At 42.4% G+C, this 20697-nt stretch overlaps 1 protein-coding gene across 1 annotated transcript in view; it reads right to left on the reverse strand.

Annotated features, from left to right (window-relative positions):
- The window catches only part of Egfl6 (EGF-like-domain, multiple 6), a 62710-nt gene that overhangs the window by 23781 nt on the left and 18232 nt on the right, over positions 1–20697 (reverse strand). The window contains exons 3-6 of the mRNA NM_019397.3: positions 16155–16247; positions 10183–10302; positions 5638–5757; positions 2036–2170 (exon numbers count right to left, since the gene is read on the reverse strand). Of these exons, the coding sequence (NP_062270.1) occupies positions 2036–2170; positions 5638–5757; positions 10183–10302; positions 16155–16247 (468 nt within the window). The remainder of the gene's footprint in view (positions 1–2035; positions 2171–5637; positions 5758–10182; positions 10303–16154; positions 16248–20697) is intronic.

Consider the following 20697-nt stretch of genomic DNA (forward strand, 5'->3'; position numbering starts at 1 on the left):
TTGCTCATTATTAATGTGATTGAAATCAGCTATGGTGTTTGGAGTTTCTCCATTTCCCTTACATCCACATAATTGGGAACTAAATAACAATACCAGAAAATAAATGCTAAATTTTGGATTGGTTTGAATTTCATCCATGTAATCTGAAAATAAGGAAAATATCAGAAAATAAATTCTAATTTTGGCTTGAAACTCCTCACAAACAAAAGACAGGATCAGCCAGGAATCGCTGCTATTGTCTGAATTCATAGGCACGGGCATTTTGTTCAGAACCTGTCAGGGGAAAGGGTCAGGCTGGTTTGAGCTCGTCTGCTGGATTTAGAGGTGGAAAATTGGCCAGGTTCCACTCAGGTGGGAGCTTCAAGCACTCTACTCTCCAGCCTATGCCCTGTCTATGCTTTTGTAGCTTTAAGCACACAAACCAGTGTATTGTTTTGAATTCAGTCACAAAAGACGCTCTGATGCTAGTATTAACCGCTGTTAGGACATCAGAGATTTGCTTTCTTGGGAAGCTGTGTGCATTCCCAATCTGTTGTGGAGGGGAACGTCCTTATAGTGGCAGGGATCTGGGCAACATTGCACTGCTGTCATTTGATTGCCCAGCTGGCTGGATTGACAGGACAGGGTGGGCTCTAAGCTTATGCCGAACATGAATTTTGTGTGCCTAGTTAAGGTAGTGTTCATATCTAAGATTTGAGGGAATAGCTGTGAAGGTCTCCCAATATGGTTCAAAAACCAGCAATGGGGTTTTGTCCCAACATGATGATATAAGACATGTCCTAAGAAGCCCTAAGTACAGGATTGAAAGGATGATATTTTCTCCAACAGTTAGCTTTCCATGTCATGCCATACCTTTGCCACCTAAGTTATGCCAACGAATAGAGAGTTAGAGGCAGCCCAGATTTCTCTTCACTGTAGGACAGTCTATCAAGGGCAATGGGTATGTATATCTGACCTCACAAGCTCTTTGAGGCCTGCAATTCCTTCACTAAGAGATGAAAATGTTTTAAGATGAGACTAATAGCTGACTAATAGTATTAGCACAGTGATGTTATTTGACACTTGAACTACGAAAGGGCTGAAAGCAGAAAGGAAAGAACATGCTCCCCTTCATATAATCTTCCTTTAAAAAATTGATGTGTGTGCCTATGTCTACAGCACAGGCAAGAAGAGTATCTTCTTCTATGACTCTTTGCCTATTCTTTTTAAGGCAAAATCTCTCGTAGGGGTTCCTGTGTTCTTAGGTACGCTGGAAGCCAGCATACCCCAGGGATCCTCCTGTTCCTCTTCTCTAGACCTGGGGTTCAGGTGTCCTCTAAGAGTCTTTGCTTGTTACTTGTGTGCTTGGATGCAAATGTAGGTCCTTGTGATTGTAAGTACTGAGCCACCTCTCCAGTCTCCTTCCTACATTTTTGTAAAGCCAATCCAATGAAAGATGTCAAGAACAGGCCACTGAGATCTTCTTAATCTTGTAGCAAATATAAATACCTCTTTATTGCTTCCATTCATAGGTGTAGTTGGAGATAGAACTAGACATATCAAATAAATAAAACTCACTACATTAACAAACAACCTTCACATAAGTAATCTCAAGATATTTGCCTCCATGATACTGTTATATTTATTTGTGTCCTTCACTATGGATCTGGTTTCATAAATATTCTCACCAGAGTTACCTAAATGCTAGAAACATAATATCAATTTTTTTCCTTTGTGTGTGTGTGTTGTCGTCCAGCTGATCAGTATAGTAGAGTGAATGAATATAAAAAATGCCTGTAGAGAATGCCTGCAGGCTTGGAGGCAAGGGGGAAAAGGCCACTGGATCTTTTTTTTTTAATTTAAGCTTTCCATCAATAAAATTTTATTCAACTTGTTATCAGATGTATAAATTAAAACAGCAAATGAGACAGGATTCTTTTCCAGTTGGCATTACAAGACAGGAGTGGCACCTTGGTATCGTGGCAGCCACACCCATCTGGCTGTCAGAATTGAAAGCACACCCCTGGAATTGCAGCTGGGACTCATTGGATCTTACCTACACAATCATATCGGCGACCGATATATTTCAGCTCAAAACCAATGTGACATTTGCAGTAGTAGCTTCCAAACGTGTTCACGCATCTTCGATTGGAAGGGCAGACTGCTTTGCTAGACGCACATTCATCGATATCTAGAATAGAGGAGTAGAAGCCGTCAGAGGTTGAGGGAAGAGTACTCTGACACATGTACCTGCACAGGTACCCACACAATGGCCAAGCACATGCCCAGTCTTCTTGCCTGGAAGACCAAGTGACTGCTGCCAAGGTCAAGTCTTCAGGAAGTATTCTAGATCTTCACCAGGCATGTGCCCAGCTCTTTAGCTTACAGGTTCATATCAATTATGTCCAACTTTTCTTGGAGGTCTTAAATGGCCCTGGCTCCAATGTCATTATTTGTTCCCCCTCCCCACTCTCTGACATGTATCCTAGGTTGGCCTCAGACTCACTGTGTAGCCAAGGATGACCTTTGATTCCTCATCCTCCTGCCCCCATGTTCCTAGTGCTGGGATTACAGACCCTCATGCCTTGTTTATGTGGTGCTGAGGATGGAACGCCAGGCTGCGTGCTTGCTAGGCATGCACCCTATCAACTGAATTGCATCCTCACTCCTTATATCTGCTTATGTGTCAGGCTCCAGCTCTTTACGGCGGAGTGTGTGTCTAGCATGTGGTGGTCCCTATACTTCATGCATGTGGCGAGTGACTATTTTCCCAAGGAACTAATTATATTGCATAGCATACAATTTTTGAAAGTGCAGTCAGCCTCACTCTGAGCAACCCGAAAGACATGAACATTTGAGATTTGCATTTTGTAAAAGTATTAAATAGCTCCTTCTAAGCTCCTGTAAGATTGACTCAAATCACCAAAAAAAAAAAAAAAAAAATGTAGTTGTGGAAGCACGCACCATTGTTTAAGTTGTTAGTCGATTATAACTGTGTAACAATGAAGCTTAAATCAATTATATAGGCATGCTACATTTCTCCGGAGTGAGTGATGTCACACGGCACACTGACAGCTAGGCTGAGCAATTTGCTAAGACTCAGGCATTGCTCTAACTTCCAGGTATCAAGTAGGTTGGACCTTGGGTTAAGCATGCAAGTTAATGCTGGCTTATTGTTTGCATTTCACAGGCCCCCATCCTCTCCCCCACCCCATGAGTGAATGCTAGGGATCTGGGGGCACATGTATATATGGTGAGTACCTCAGTGACTGAGCTATCCTGCTGCACTCTTAAAATAACAAGTAAGTATTGATTTGAACAAAGTTAATCCCAGCACACGGGAGGCAGAGTCAGTCAGATATCTGTGACTTCAAGGCCAGTCTGGTTTACAGAGAGAGTTCCAGGACAGACAAGCAGGGCTGTTACACAGAGAAACCCTGTCTTGAAAATCAAACCAAACAACAATGATAACAATAACAACAAAGAAAAACAAAACAAAAAAAAAAACAAAAAAAGAAGACAGAGTTTAATATACATGCATGTTTTAAAAAGTGCTTCCTTGGCCTATGCAGCTGAGCTTGCTTTACATATAAAATTCATCAAACTATATCCATTTAGGATAAATGAACACCCAGCATCCTGAGTGAAAAACATTTCTATTACATTGAAGAGGTTGTTACATCACGCTTAGATTTTAAATCAAAGAAGATGGCCTTTTTTTTTTTTTTTTTAAGAGTCTGGCCTCATTGGTTCTTCCCTATTGAGAATATTGTATTCACCCACTCTAAATGTTATATGTACTTGGTGCAATATGATTGTAAGGAATATGCAGTTACATGATTGAACATAACTCAAACTCACAAAAGTAATCAACATGCAAAAATGAGTGAAATGGTGCTTCAGCCACCAAGGGCGCTGTGCCACTCAGCCCTCAAAGGTCCCATTGCTGCCATAGGCTGCCTGCTAGACTTGTTCCTGGGTCCTACTGTGAGGACTAGGGAGTCTCACCCTGGAGCAGCACCCCGTGAGGGAACAGCAGTGGTTGGTGGAGAGGTGACCCAAAATCCTTGCCTGAGGAGGAAAGCCAAGAGGCAGCTTTCCTCCGACATGTAGACTGAATGTGAAATGTCCTCCATCGGCTCAGGCCTTTGAACACTCGGTCTCTGGTGATATTTGGAAAGACTGTGGGGGCTCTTAGGAGGAGGAGTCTTACCAGAGGAAGGGAGTGACTGGGGGCGGGACTTGAAATCTCACTTCTCTGCTTTCTGAATGTGGATGCAATGTGACCATCTGCCTTGCCTTCCACTCCTGCTGCAACCCATCCTCCACTATGGTATTCTCTACATCCTCTCAAATCATAAGTCAAATAAACCCTTCCTCCCCTAAGTTTCTTCTTGTCAAATATTTTGGTCAAAGCAATGAGGAAAGTAACAAGTACATACAGTTGGTCTCCCAGAGGTGTCCAGAGCTCAGTGAACCCGCTCACCGAATTCACTCAGTGCTGGTACCTGCTTTTTCCTGTGATACTTCCTAAGTGCTCAACCAGTGTTTCCTGGGATCATTTACTGAACCAACACGGCTTCTGTGGACTCACACAGTAAGATGTGCAATAACACACGAGAAAGGATGCTAAAGCTTTAGGCCACAGCTTGTACTAAATTTACAGCTATGAATGAATGGTTTATGTGTTTAATTGGTACTGATTTAATCTGCCTGTTTTGTCTAGCCAGATATAGCAATGAACTTACATTTTTACTTTTTTGAGACAAGGTGTCACTATGTATTTCTGGCTGACTTAGAACTCACTATGTAGGCCAAGTTGGCCTCGAATTCACAGAAGTCCGCTTGACCCTGCCTACTGTGTGCTGGATAATTTTTATAAAGACTTTTTTTTTGAGAAAGAGTCTAAGGTAATCCAGACTAGCTTTGAACTTGCTGAGGAAGACCTTTGATCTCCCTGATGACCTCTGGTCTCCCTGCTGTCATCTGCTGAGTACCATGGTGACAGGTACATTCTGCCACACCTGGTTTATAAGGTGGTGGGGATTGAGCCCAAGGGTTTGCAAATGCTAGACAAGCACTAACTATGCTCTAGCTCCATCCCCTAGAGTAGGTTTCTAAAGAGAATGTGAAAAAGCATTTAAAACACTGCCTAAATGTCGTGGGAGGCAGATACTATTTTCACTAAATTAATCCTGAGAACAAAAAAGTAAACACAAGTTTTCCAGGAAAATGATAGCCAGGACTTGAAACAAATCCCCGTGACACGTAAGATTGAAGGGATGGTGCAGTGTCCGTCACATGGTGATTGAAGTCAGCTATGTGGTGGCAGTACAGTAAATAAAAAGAATCTTTTGTGCCCTATTCATTCTGGCACTCGGCAGTATAGACTACTAGAAAACTGGGTTTCCTTTCTATCCCAAAGTATTTAGAGAGCACAAATGACTGAAGATATTTCGTAGACAGAGATCAATACTTTGAAGAATTTACTGTATCTAGTCAACACAAGCCTAGTGGTGAGTGAAAATGGAGTTCAGTGAAGAAAGGATGGAGGGGAATGGAAGGGTAATGGGAGGGAGATGGAGGGGTAACGGGAGGGAGATGGAGGGGTAATGGGAGGGGGATGGAAGGGAATGGAGGTGACACTTTCTGTTTTACCTAGGCATACTCTTCCATTTGGGCCCAGGCGGAGGCCAGAGGATGGACACACACACCGTGGCCCTTCCTCTGTGTCTTCACAGCCGTACTGGCAGTTTAGTCTGGCACACGTCCTGGAGTCTGCAAAAGTAGTCAAAGATTAACCAAGAAAGTCTCTCCCAATTTGGTGATGTGAAATGTAATGAGTCTCAGGACAGGCTTCACGGTCTGAGTCTCAAATAGAAACCCACGAGCAATCTGGCAGAAGCATTGTCCTGGTGACCTCTGGGAATCATTTCACTCACTCAAGGTCTGTTTTGTTGACCAACACACTGCATTTGACCATCTCTAGGAAAACATACAGCTTTGACTGAACCCCATTCTCTCTCTCTCTCTCTCTCTCTCTCTCTCTCTCTCTCTCTCTCTCTCTCTCTTAAATTGAGACATTGTCTGTTGTATCTCAGCTAGGCCTTGAACTCACTATATAGCCTTGCAACTTCTGATTCTCCATTTCCAAAATTCTGAGATAACAATCATGTGGCACCACATCTGGTTCATGCAACACCAAGGATTGAGCCAAGGGTGTGTATAAGAGGTGAGCACGATACCAACTGGCCTCATCCTCAGCCCTTCTCTCATCTTTTATATGCACTCAGATTAATATGTCATGTGGCCAGTCTCTAGGGGATGGAGAGTAATTGCTGATATAGATTATCAACGTGAGCAGTTAGTGCAAAGGAGCTCTAGAGATCTTTGCACAAATGTGGAGACTCATTGAGAGTCACTCAAGCCACAAAACCTGGTGTTTCAGATACCTGTAGTGATGTAGCAAAACCAAGTAGGTACTCAGTTCCACAAGAACTCTTCTGGCCCACATTTTCACCATTGTTAAAATGTGTTTCTGACAATCCAGACACTTGCCTAGCATCCCTTGCAGCAAAGACTAGCTACATGTCTCCTGGTGGTGAAAGGGGGGAAAAACAAGTCTCTGGGAGGGACTGCAGATGGAGGTCAGGTGTTAGAGCGCTTGTCTAGCATGCATGAGGCACACTGGTTTGATCCCTAGAGCCACACTACAGGTCTCAGTTGTATTTCTACTGTGTACTTCAGCCTAGCTGGCCTGGAAACCTCTAGGGATTCTTCTATTTCTGCCTCACATCTTCCTACAGCGTTGTTGGGATTGTAGACCCTTGTGCTATGTGTTTTACAAGGGTTCTGGAGATTAGAACTCAGGTCCTCATGCTGGCAGGACAGATGCTTTTTTTTTTCCTACTGAGCCATCTCTCAGCCCTCTTAATACTTCTTATAGTCCAAGATCAGTGATCAAAGCCATGATTTTGGTAAATAACAACATTCACCCACTTCACTAAAATGCTAGTCACCCAGATGGACCAAAGACAATAAAATGGGCCGGGTAGAAAAAAAATCAACACCCAGGAAAACTTTGTACGTGGAGGCACAGATAATCCCCAGAGGTAAAGAAAGAGGGTGCAGGGATGGAGACCTAAGACAAGGAAACAAACACCTACTGATGGTTACATCATTCACTTCTTTTCTTTTTAGCTATCTTCTTTGAAACTTAATCACCAAAATTAGCTATCTTTCCACTTGAGGAACAATATCGCTTTTGGCACGGAATGAGCTCCCCTGTAACGTGTTCAGAATCATCCATTAGTGTGGATGTTTTAAAGAAGTTTGAAGTGGCTGGGTATGGTGGCACACACCTTTAATCCCAGCACTTGGGAGGCAGAGGCAGGCAGATTTCTGAGTTTGAGGCCAGCCTGGTCTACAGAGTGAGTTCCAGGACGCCAAGACTACACAGAGAAACCCTGTCTCGAAAAACCAAAAAAGAAGAAGAAGAAGAAGAAGAAGAAGAAGAAGAAGAAGAAGAAGAAGAAGAAGAAGAAGAAGAAGAAGAAGAAGAAGAAGAAGAAGAAGAAGAAGAAGTTTGAAGTGATCACTGTAAAAAGCCTAGATAACGATCCTTGTTGGGGAGGCACAAGACCAGGAAGTTCTGGCCAAGTTCTAGTTGGTGCTAGTCACAAGGGTGCTGCAAAGAATTCAATAAACTATTAGATTGTTTCATGTGGGTTTCTCCTTAATTTATACGAATAGAATATTTGAAAAAGACCCTGCAAATATGTATGTTATCTCTTAGGTTGTTTTGCTAAGGTAAGATCTGAGTAAATGATGATTTAGGGCTAAGACATAGAAGAACTAGGGGGCAATACACATTATCTTCCAAAGCCCCAGATGTGCTGGGCATCTGCATGATTGCAACCTTGGGAAGCTGGCCGAAGGCAGCAGGTTTGTGCTTTCTGGGAGCTGAGGTGGCAGAAGAAGATGAGATGGCAAGAGAGGAGGGGAGGGGAAGGCAGGCAGGGAAGGTGGGTTTGCCTTTAAGCTGAAATACAACGCTTAAAAAGCCTCTCCTCTCGAGAAATGAATGGCTGGAGATTCCCATCCTCCCCCAGGACATGGGGTTCATTATCACAGAAGGGTTTTTCTTTTCAGGAATGTGAGTCAGAATGCATTTCCAACGAGACACACTAATCTCTGGGAGTCGGACAAGGGGCGTGAGAAAGGTAGTGGTGGGAAGGATTGATGTCCCTGGGATGGTGTAGAAATTTATCACCTCCCTTTTATCACCGTGCCTAGTTTCATGATAAAATCCTACTTGTCTCCACATATATGTAAGTAGAGATAGGTAATTGATTTTCCCTAATGAGTCGCCGCCCCCCCCCCATTTATAAAGTGAGTGTCTAGAAGAAAGGAATTTATAGACACAGAAAGCAGATTTGTAGCTATTGAGGGCAACAGGGAGTTGCTGTTATTGGTTAAAGTTTTTTTCCTTTTAGTATGTTTTAAATTGTGTGTGTGTGTGTGTGTGTGTGTGTGTGTGTAGTGAGAGGGAGAGAGAGAGAGAGAGAGAGAGAGAGAGAGAGAGAGAGAGCACATGAGCACATGTGTGTGAGCATATGGTTACATGGGTGCCACAGCACACATGTGGGGGTCAGAGGACACCTTTCAGAAGTTGATTCTTTCTTTCTGCTGTGTTAAGCCATGGTCTCTCTTGTTGCCTGCTGTTACACTGTGTAAGCCATGGACTTTGTGCCCAGTTCCATGCATGCACCTCCCACACTGAGGTAAGGGTGCTGGAAATTACAACTGAGAGCCAGGACTTTTGTGGGTTCCAGGCATCAATCTCAGGCCATTAGGCCTGATGGTGGTAGTGGTTGCTGAACAATGTGAAGGTAGCAGGTTTGCTCACTTTTAAATGGCTAAAATGGTAATTTAAAAAAAGGATTTATTTATTTATTTTATGTAAGTACACTATAGCTGTCTTTAGAGACACCAGAAGAGGGCATCAGTTCTCATTACAGATGGTTGTGAGCCACCATGTGGTTGCTGGGAATTGAACTCAGGACCTTGGGAAGAGCAGTCAGTGCTCTTAACCACTGAGCCATCTCTCCAGCCCCTAAAATGGTAAATTTTACGTTATGTACATCTTAACCATAATTTTAAAAAGTGCCCAAAGATGTTTAGCTTATGGTTATGTTAAAGACTTTTTTTGAGGCAGAGTCTCATGTATCTCCATGTTGATTTCCAGTTTGACTTTGAAATAACTTATCCTCCTGTCTCTACCTCCTGAATGCTGGCATTACAGGCATGTATTATTATTTTTTAAAATATTTTTTATTATTACGTATTTTCCTCAAATACATTTAGAATGCTATCCCAAAAGTCCCCCATACCCTCCCCCCCACTTCCCTACCCACCCACAGGCATGTATTATTGTGCCATATTTACATGATTCTGGGCCTCAAACCCAGAGATTTTTTTTTCATGCTAGGCAAGCACTCTACCAACTGAGACACATCCTCAACCCTATATGTTGGGAATTGGTTCTGATGCTTTGTCTTAATTTGGCTTTCAAAAGCCAACCTTCCAGAAACTGAGAGCCCCTGTCCTCAGTTGGCTTTGACTGGAAATAAAGAATTGCACTACAGCCAATGGCTGGGCAGGAAGATAGAGGCAGGACTTTTGGATTGAGCCGGCAAGGGACTGAGGGGAGGAGAGAAAGGAGGATCACCATGACCAGGGGTGGGTGTGGGTGGGTTTTTTTTTTTTTTTTTTGAGAAAGGGTTTCACTATGGAGTCCTGTCCAAGAACTCACTATGTAGATGAGACTGGCCTCAAACTCACAGAGATCCATTTGCTTCTACCTCCTGAATGCTAGGATTAAAGGCTTGCTTCACCACACTAGGACAACACAAGATATATTTTTTAATTTTATTTTTACTTTTTATATTGTTTGTTTATTTATTTATTTTTTAAGAGTCGGGTTTCTTTTTGAATCGCTGGTTGTCCTGGAACTAGCTCTGTAGCCCAGGCTGGCCTTGAATTCGCAGAGATCCTCCTGCCTCTGCTTCTCGAGTGCTGTGGTGAAAGCCATGTACCATCACTCAGCTTGATATGTTGTTAAAAGTTACTCAAGCAAGTCTTTCCCCAGGCATCAAATACCAAAATGCAAGCCTTCAGCATTGAGTGGCTGCTGAAACTTACTTGAACATGTAGCATCTGGTAGAAGCATGTGGCCGCTGAGGCAAAAGCATTTGTAGCTACCATGTGTATTCACACATCTGTGCTGGCACGGCCGGGGTTTGACTCCACACTCATTCACATCTGCAGGGCCAGGCAGAAAAGAGAGAAATGTTAACGGAGTCAGAAAATACCCACGTGGGAGAGACCAGATGCCACTTTGGGGAAGGGCATAGAGTCACCTTTGCTGAACCACTTCCTTTCTTTCAATCTTTCCACTTGGAGAGATTGGTGAGGATGTGGAGCAAATAGGAATATTGGAGGGAATGGATGTTTCTACAGGTACTTTGCACACACACACACACACACACACACACACACACACACACGCACCCATATGCTAAAGGGATCATAATAGTACATATATTAGTTGGAGTGATTCAAACACACCCCAGCAGGATGGGTATGTGGTGAGTATGTTGTACAGCAGTTAAATAGAAGAAACTATAATTATAGGCAACAAAGGATGATTCTAACAAACAGATATTAAGTAGAATAAGATGGATATATCCATTGCACACATACTGCAATAGATGAAGTGAAGTCAAGATATGCTTTTCTCTCCTATCTATCTATCTATCTATCTATCTATCTATCTATCTATCTATCTATCATCTGTCATCTATCTATCTATCTATCTATCTATCTATCTATCTATCTATCTATCTATCCATTCTCACATTGTAGCTCAGGCTGGCTTTGAACTTGAGGCAGCCCTTATGCTTTATCTCTTCAGTGCTAAGGATCACAGGCATGTGCCACCCACCATCCATGGCTTCGCTTTTCTTGTTGAGGAAAGAAATGCTTAAATAGGTGGGAGGCGGGGACAGTTGAGATTCTGTTTTTTTTGATCTGGGCTCCAATTATAAAAGTGCTGTGGCAGTTTATCAAGTTGTATAATTTTATTAAAATATTTCATTATTACTATTAGTGTGTGTGTGTGTGTGTGTGTGTGTGTGTGTGATATGTGTAAGAGTATAGGTGTCATAGTGTGTGTGGAGGTCAGAGAATAACTTTAAAGTGTTCTTTCAATGTGAGTCCCAGGGTTTAAACTCAGGCTGATAGGCTTGTGCGACAAGTACGTTTGCCTGCTGAGCCAACTCACTGCCTAAGTTATATATTTTTAATATATATATATTTATATATGCTGCTACTTTAATGAAGAGTCAGAAACATACAATTTGAGTATTTCTGCCTTTACTACTTCCCAAGCAGCTCACGACAGCAGCATTGTTGTGATTTGGGGTGGCTCCAGGCCAAAGCCCATCCTCTTAGCTAATAACCATTCTAGAAAGAACCTCCATAGGCAGTTGGTTGCAGCATACTTAATTGCATGTGCAGGTGTTCATGGGGTGATTACAAGGCTATGTGTACTGATCAATCCTAAATGAACAAGCGGGAAAGCAGAAATGTGTAAGGAATAAAAACCTAGGGTGAAAACTTCTCAGTGCCATGGTTGTGGTTAATTGGCATGTTCAAAGGTATCCTTTCTTCCTTCCTTCCTTCCTTTCTTCCTTCCTTCCTTCCTTCCTTCCTTCCTTCCTTCCTCCCTCCCTCCCTCCCTCCCTCCCTCCCTCTTTCTTTCTTTCTTTCTTTCTTTCTTTCTTTCTTTCTTTCTTTCTTTCTTTCTTTCTTTCTTTCTCTCTTTCTTTCTGTGCTTTGTTGTATATTTTGGCAAAAAAAAATTACACATTAAGAATAAATAATGTTTCTTTTAAAACAAGAAAATGATAAAGTAGGTGGGCTACAGGATATGGATCAGTTGGACGTGTGCTCGCTCACCTAGCATGCAGAAAGCCCTGAGTTCAGTACCCAGTGCCTCAAAACCAGGCATGGTGGTGCAAGAATGTAATTTTAGCACTCAGGAGATGGATGCAGGGGGAGTCAGGAGGTAGATACAAGGGTGAATAAGGAATTCAAGGTCACCCTTAGCCTGAGATACATGAAACCCTGTGTCAAAAGGGAGAAAAGATACAGGAGAAAAAATTGTTAAAAGATATTGTGATAAAAGGATGTGACTTGTCTTTGGAAATATGATTGAGGAGGACATGGATTAAGTCCCGCAGGGAAGATATAGAAAGGAGAAAGACACCCAGTTCCACAGAAGAGAAGCCATTCTGAACTGCAGCGGCAGAGTGTGTCCTGGAAAGGTGAAACAGTAGCTGCTCCTGCCTTTGGTGTATATGCAGACTGCTTTTAACACCTGACATTTCCTTCTCTGTTGCCTGTTCCCTCAACCCTATCATCTCCCCCACACACTTCAACCACCTTATTTTTTAAACATGTGCTAATTTTATTATAATTTGCACGTGTGTGTGTGTGTGTGTGTGTGTGTGTGTGTGTGTGTACACTTGTGTGCACATGAGGGCATGTGTGCCTCTCATACATCTCACTGGCCTCAATCCCTATGTTCTTTTAAGGTGGGGACTGAAATATGGTGACTGGACATAATGGAAAACCCAGGGTACTCCAACCCTTGGCTTCAAGCCAGAGGTGACTCACTCATGTCTTAAGAGGATTTTTGGGAAACACATTAGCTCAGGCCCATTGCCACGAGTCGTCTTTGATCAGGCTGCCATGGGGCAGGCAGGCTGCGCAGGGGTGGGGTGGGGGGGGGAGACAACCTCCAAACTTGAGCCAACTGGACCATTCTCTTAATGTTAATATTTTACTGATGTTTGATAACTAGGTCCCCTAGTCAGAAGGGCTCCAGAAAGGATCTGAGGAAAAAGAAGCACCTGGCCTGAAAGTTCTACCAAGACATCTCACTGAGGAACCTGTGGTTCTCAGTGTTTGCTTGGTGTGCATGTTTGTGTGGGCTTGTGCATATGAGTATGAATAAGGAGGTCAGGTGTCTTTCCCAGGCTGCTGGAGACAGGAAGAGAGGGCCCCGCTACTAGGCTAGGCTTGGTAGCCAGTGAGTTCCACGTCACCATTCTTTATTACCATGCCCACCTAGTTTAATATATGGGCACTAGGATTGAACCTTTTAACTGCTGAGCCATCACTCTGTCTCCCTGGAAATTTCTCACGAGAGAAGGTAAATGTGATTGGCTGATGGTGCTCAACTTTATTGTAAGGCTAGGGGCACTTTCTTAATTTGTGTGGCTTTCTTCATGCAGGGGTTGCTCAACCTCTCTTGACATTTGAGTCCATATCTTTCCTCTATATAGGGGCTGGCCTGGATTGTGGAGTATTTAGGAGAAGGGATGGTATTTGTTCAATAGATACCAGTAGCAACCCTCCCCTAACTGTGACAACTCAAAATGTGTCTAGACATTGCCAGACACCCCTGAATGACAAAATCACCCTAGTTGAAACATCTAGTCTACAGCCAAGACCAAGGTGGCCTCTTTTCCTCCCAAAGTATTTTAGTTTGTTTGTATGTTAGTTTGTTTGTTTGTTAGTTTTGAGACAGGATTTCTTGTATCTCAGGAACCTGCTATGTAGCCAAGAATGAATCTTAAATCCCCCTGCTCCTACTGTTCAAGAACTAGGATTGCAGGAATTTGACATCATGTCCTGTTTATTTCATATTAGGGATCGAATCCAGGGTATTGTGCATGCTAGGCAAATACTTTATTAACTGATATCCAGCTTCAGCATTCAAGGTATTTTTTTGTTTACTATAATTTTCACAGTCTTTCAGTATCAATGTCTATTGCCATTTGGATCAAGCTATTTTTGTTGGTATAGGGCACTTTTGGGCATTGTAAAGTGTTGTAATGATTTAAATAGGAATGGCCTCCATAGGCTCATGTATTTGAATGCTTGGTCATTAGGAAGTGGCACTACTAGGAGGTGTGCCTTTGTTGGAGTAGTTGTGGCCTTCTTGGAGAAAATGTGTCACTTGGGATGGGCTTTGGGGTTTTCAAATGCTCAAGCCTGGTACAGTGACTCTCTCTCTTCCTGCTCCCTGCTAATCTTAATGTAGAATTCTCAGGTACCTCACCAGTACCATGCCTACCTGGATGCTGCCATGTTTCCCACCTTGAAGATAATGGACTAAACCTCTGAACTATAAGCCATCACCACTTAAATGTTTTTCTTTATAGAAGTTTTTGTGGTCAAGGTGTTTCTTCACTGCAATAGAAACCCTAAGGCAGGTATTTAGCCAGTAGATGCCAGCATCACATCCTTCAAATGTCTTTCAATAGTGCCAGATGACCCGGGGAATGGGTCCCAAGTTTGGGAACTAAAAATAAAAGATTCCTAGTTAAGTTTGAATTTTAGAAATGAAACTAGTATGTTTTAGCACGTACACATCCCATACAGTATTACTATATAAATAGACTATACAGTTATCATTTATCTGAAAGGTAAATCAAATAGACATTATATATTAGCTAACAACTCTCTCTCTCTGGAAGATAAGAGTTTTTGTTTGAGACAGTCTCAGATAGCCTAGGCTGTTCTTTAGCAAATAATAGAGGCAGATCTCAAATCTTGATCTTCCTGCCTCTACCTCTCATGTGCTGGGATTATAGTCATGTGCCACCATCTCTGGCCAATGTTAAAGATATTAAATAAATCCTTAATTGTCATCAGATAACTAGCCTAAGACAAATACCATAAATTTTCCTTTGAAGTATATCTGTTGTTTGGCTAGAGATGTAGCTCAACTGGAAAAGTGTTTGCCTGGCATGTGCAGAGTCCTGGATTCCACCCCCAACACCATATACATTGGGTGGTGTAGCCCATACATATAATCTAAACACTCAGAAGGTGGTGTCGGGAGGATCAGAATTTCAAGGTCCATCTTGGGCTACATTACAAACTGGGACATATGAGATTGTCTCAAAGCAAAACAGACCAGTGTGGTGTTACACACGTTGAATCCCATCACCCAGGAGGCAGAAGCAGGCAGATACCTGTGAATTCAAGGCCATCCTGTTTTACAGAGTGACAACTAGGACAGCTAGAGCTACATAGTAAGACCCTATCTCAGAAACAAAGTGAAAACCTCTCAGAAATGTATATGTTGGGTAAACAGACACATTATTCATCGATTCCAAGTTTTAGATATTTATCTAAGCCCAAATCACTCTAGAAGAACTGGCTGTTGAGCAGATATGAGAAGAATGTTTGATTTAGCATTGTTTGCAGAGTCGAGGGAGTGGAAACAATGGACATGGTAATGGTAGGAAAGCATAAGTTTCATAAAAGATAAATATTTTCACACTAAGGACTGAGATGTGGCCTTAGGGAGTGTGAGCTCTGTGCATACTGACAGGAAAGGATACCCATGAGAAATACTGATGCTTGTAGGGTCATTGAAAAGGGCTCTGAAGGTCTAGAGCAGTGCTTCTCAACCTTCCCAATGCTGTGACCCTTAATCTAGTTCCTCATGTTGTGGTGACCTCCAACTATAACATTTTTTTCTACTTGGTATCTGTAATTTTGCTACTGTTTTGAATCATTATGCAAATATCTGATATACAGGTATCCAGTGTGTGATCCCATATGAATGGATCATTCAACATCCTAAATGGGTCTCTGCTCCACTCACTGATCTACAGCAAACTGTTAACTATGGTTCTAATGAAGGTTAAGGGTGGAGTCACGGCTTTGTTCATGCTGGAGAAACACTCTACCAAGTGAGTTACATCACTAGCCCATCCTATTTTACTTTTAAATTCTCATTCATTGCTGTTCTTTTTTTTTTTTAAATAAAGGATGTATATTATTTAGATAATCTCAAAAACCATAGTTATTTTAAGCGAGTATCCTTACTGTGTAATTTAAAAACAAAAACAAACAAACAAACAAAAAAACCCCAGAAGTTTTACATTTATCAAGTACAGATTGGTCAAAAACTCTCATCTTGAAACCTTGTTCAAGATTTGACTGTCAACATCTAAGAAACCTCCAGTGCTGTTGTTCCTCCCTGAGCTCATTGAAGTGGAGTCATCCCAGGGTCCTGGTGGTGTACTGACCTTGAGTGCAGGTCTTCCCGGTGTATCCTGGAAAGCATCTACATTTATTCGGTCCCACACACTCACCGAACTTGCACCTGGGCTCACACATAGCTGTAAAAGGAAAAGACATCCTGATGATATAGTTGACACACTGACAGGGTGCGCGTGCGGATTGTCCGTCAATGTGGCAGAGAACGTTTTGGAGATGGACTGAGAATTGATATCCTCTTTATTCTGGGTTCATCTTTTCCAACACTTGGAAGGGATTGCCTTGTGAACAAAACCAGCCCTCATACCCACAGAGCAATGAATACCAGTGCATTGGACTTATTTACTTAGCATGGCCATGCCTCCAATGTCATAAAGCCCCTCAGACCACACAGCCTATCACTTCTGCATGTCAACCCAAAACATTACTAAAGAAGAGCATTCAAGTGGAAGACATCAGAGTAACATGGGCAAATTCTAAGGTCCCTCCATTTCTTTCTGACACTTGTCTCTTATCTCTTATTTCCTTTTTGGTATGTATATGTGTGTGTTCACATGTGTGTGGGTATGAATACACATGTACTTTAATGTGAAAGCCAGGGAACAACCTTTTGCGTCATTCTTCAGGTGGTATCTATTTGTTTAAAAAATGTATTTATTTGTATTCAGGGGCAGGGGATGCATGTGCCATGACATACATGTGGAGGTCCAAAGACAACTTGCAGCAGATGGTGTTCTCTTCTTCTACAATGTGGGTTCTGGGGAGCAAACTCAGGTCATCGGACTTGACTGCAAGGGCCTTTACCCAATGAGTCATCTTTCTGTCCCTCTGCCCCAATCTTGTTTTCTGAGACAGAGTCTCTCACTGGCCTTTAAGGATAGCAGATTGACTCTGCCTATCCAGGGCCAGGATTACAAACATGCTCAAGCATACCTGGATTGCTTGCTTGCTTGCTTGCTTATTTATTTATTTATTTATTTATTTATTTATTTATTTATATGGATTCTGTGGATCAAATTTAGCTCCTCATGCCTATGTGGCAAGCACTTTACTAACCGAGCTACCACCCCAAGTACTAACTATTTTTCTTTGGAATTGTCAAGGTCCTTTTAGTGTTGTTTGCTACCATTAAATTTGAAGAGCTTGCTCTGATGGGCACTCAAACCTTGCTGCTGATGCTGATCACAGAAACATACCATAGACGGGGTTTGTTCTTCTGTTATTGACTTTTGCATCCTGAGGCATGGCGTGAAGTAGGCATTCAATAAATCTTCAGTGGATTCAAAGGGTAGGTTAAAGCAAGGGAGCTAGCATGTTGAGCCAGAATTGGGGATGAGGGAAAAAAATGACGGAAGATCATGGCAGGTTTGATGCAGACTCACGGGAAGGGAATGAACAAAATGACCGAGACAGCTCCTGTCTATTACAATGTTTTCTAGGTCGTCAGATAATCACTCAAAATTCATTTTTTTCTCCTGCCATGTTGTATATAGTGTTGTGAATATGCCACCAACGAGAAAATAGATGCATCACATGCACGTATATGCCACACACAAATACTTGCTATGTGTGCAAATATATTGTGGTGCTAGGTACTGGACCCAGGAACCTTGTGCATGTTAGTCAAATGGTCTAGCACTGAGCTACAGTCCTAGCCCTTGGTTTTGTTTTGGTTTTGGGACAGACTCTCTCTATGTAGCCTAGGCTGATCTTGAGCTCATGGTCTTCTTACTTCTGCTTCTCTATTAATGCTGGGATTAGAGGTGTGTGCCAGTATGCCTGGAACATATTTTTTTTTTCTACAGTGAGTAAAGCAATAGGCATAGAAATTGTAACAGGAAAACATGTTAGTTCTGAACAAGTCATAACTCAGAAGGTAAGGAGAGGAAAAAAAAATCTTTCCCAGCAAAAAATTTTCCACTTTCAAAGACTAAAGAGATGGAATTTAATTTTCAGTGTCTCCTTTGTTATGAATATGGGCTTGGTGATGCAGCTTTAAGTTCAGATGTTGGAAAAATAAATCTTTGATTTTTTTTAAATTCCAAAGGCCCGTGATTGCTCCCTGGAAGCTAATTTCCAGTGTGATTCAGACAGGAAAGCCTAGGATGAACGCCAGAGAGCACACGGGAGAAATAGTGAGTAATATCCTTGCTCTAAGGTCGAAGCTTCAGAAAGATGTTTTCAATTTACAGTGACTTTGGATCTGTGACCAGAGCAGCCAATCCAGCAAAGGGAAATTCAGTTTGTGTCTAAAAGAGCCAGAGGCTGAGGCACACTTTGCACCAAGTTAAACCCACATTTCCACCCCTCCCACCCCCTAGTTCTCCCCCAGTCTCCACGGTCTGCAGTTTTTCATTAGGGATTTGTCCTTGGACAGCACTTCATTCCTTGTCAATAGAGTGCCATATATTTTGAGGTTAATGATACAGACTTGATCGGACTTCACTGCTGAGAAAGATTTAGACAGGGGCAGAAGCAAAGGCTGGGGATAGGGGTCCACTGTGCATGGGTTCAGGTCGCTGAGAGAAACAAAGACTGAAGAGTGGATTAAAGAGAAGGCATGTGTGGACTGGGACCTCCCAGCCAGGGTTTGGTATTGCTTGTTGGGGCAGGTCGAGGTGTGTTTTTCTTATTGCACAGGCTGAACTCTGGTTTAGGACTAAGAAATCTCGCAGGAGGGGAGTGGCTATCTTTGTTATTTGTGCTTTTAGGAACCTATGACCTTGCTGACAAGAAGGAACATGCAGGTGCTAGGGACGTAGCTTTGTAAGGAGAGTGCTTGTCTAGAATGCAGAAAGCCTTGGGTTTGGTTCCTAGGACTACATAAAGTGGGCATGGTGGCTGGCAAGTGGTTGAGATTCTAGCATTAAGCCAAACGATCAGGAGTTTAAGATTGTTTTCAGTTACACAGAGAGTTTAAGGCCAGTCTGGAGTACATGGAACTCCGTTTGGAAAAAAAACCCAGATTCAATAAATATATGTATATTTAGATCTAAAAGTTTTTGCAAACATTACAAATTAAAACTCAAATATTCAATGAAAGCAATGGTTGCTAAACATCTTTAGCTTCCAGCATGTACGTATTGACTGTTTTTCTTACACTCTCCCAGTGGGTCTTTTAACCTTTTGCTTTACGTTCCTTCGTGCCTGTGATGCATACGCTGAGAGATCACTGGGACTGTGATGGGCTGTACAGACTGTGGCCAAACTACCCTGATCTAGCTGAAGAACCGCCCTTGTAGATAGCCAAAGCTCACTCTCATTTACTCCCAGCTGTATGCCAGGTCTGACCAAGTTTTATGGCAGTAAGTGTTGAGGTTCGTGAGACTGTAAGAAATTATAAGTCACATGTCTCCTGTGACTTTTACCCATTTCCACCTGACTGCCTCCAAAGAAGAATGTTTGTCTAGGTAAAGAACAAAGCTTATTGCTCCAGACACCTGGTGCTTTGAAGGACAGACATGTGACAAGAGTCATTCATTGGTCCTTCCTGAATCAATGGTAATTTATTCATGTGCAGTATTTTTTTTTTCTCTGTGCAACAGGCAGTAAGAACACGTTTTAGTACCTCCACTCTGGACCTTCTGAGGGTCAGTGCCCTCTCCATGTTCCAAAAAAGAAAACAGAGCCTTAGTGAACTTCACTACCTTCTCCAAGGTCGCCCACATCAGTCTAACATCCGATGCCTTTGATCATAAGGCATCCAATTAGAAGGAGAGCTGCATGCTTAGCAAGCATTCTACCAACTGAGGTACATCTAAGTGCCCTTTTAATCGGCACAGGTGTCAGAGTGACGCTCTATCTTCCTGTGACTGGATGGACAATGATGATCTTCATTTAAAAAAAAATATCTCAACATCCTCGTCAATCCACTACGAAGAAGCTCTGCTCGCTGAAAGCTTTGACTAACAGGGACTGTGTGGAAACACTATCTGTGTCTTCTCTTGTTTCATGGACTTCAGACACCAAGTTTTGTCCTCCCCTATGGTCAATCTCGATCTTTTAAAATCTTGTAAATTGTTTTGACAAATGTATGCATGCGTCCAATGTATTTTGTTCATATTCAGCTCTCACTATACCTCCTTTTATCTCCCTCCCAGGCCTTCTCAAGCCCCTTTTCTTCCCAACAAGCCCTCCTCCTATTTTCACATCTTTTGCCTTTTTAGACCCTGTGGTGATTTGAATCAGCATAGCCCTCCCCATTGACTCGTATATTAGGATGCTTGGTCATCAAGGAGTGGCACTACTTGATAGGAATTGGAAGGTGTGGTCATATTGGAGGAAGTGTGTTGCTAAGGTTATGCCATGAGATTTCAAAAGCCCAAGCTTGGTCCAATGTCTCTCTCTTCCCACTGCCTGCGGGCCTGTATGCAGAACTCTCAATTATGTTACCAGCATCATATCTATCTGTGGAGCACGCTGCCATGCTCTCTACCATGATGATAATGGACTAAACTATTGAAACTGTAAGCCAGCCCCAATTAAGTGCTTTCTTTTTAATAAGAGTTGCCATGGTCATGGTGTCTCTTCACAGGAATAGAACAGTAACTATGACAGATTCAGTGAGTTTAA

This window comes from Mus musculus, chromosome X (assembly GCF_000001635.26).
Source record: "Mus musculus strain C57BL/6J chromosome X, GRCm38.p6 C57BL/6J".
Classification (NCBI taxonomy): Eukaryota; Metazoa; Chordata; class Mammalia; order Rodentia; family Muridae; genus Mus; species Mus musculus.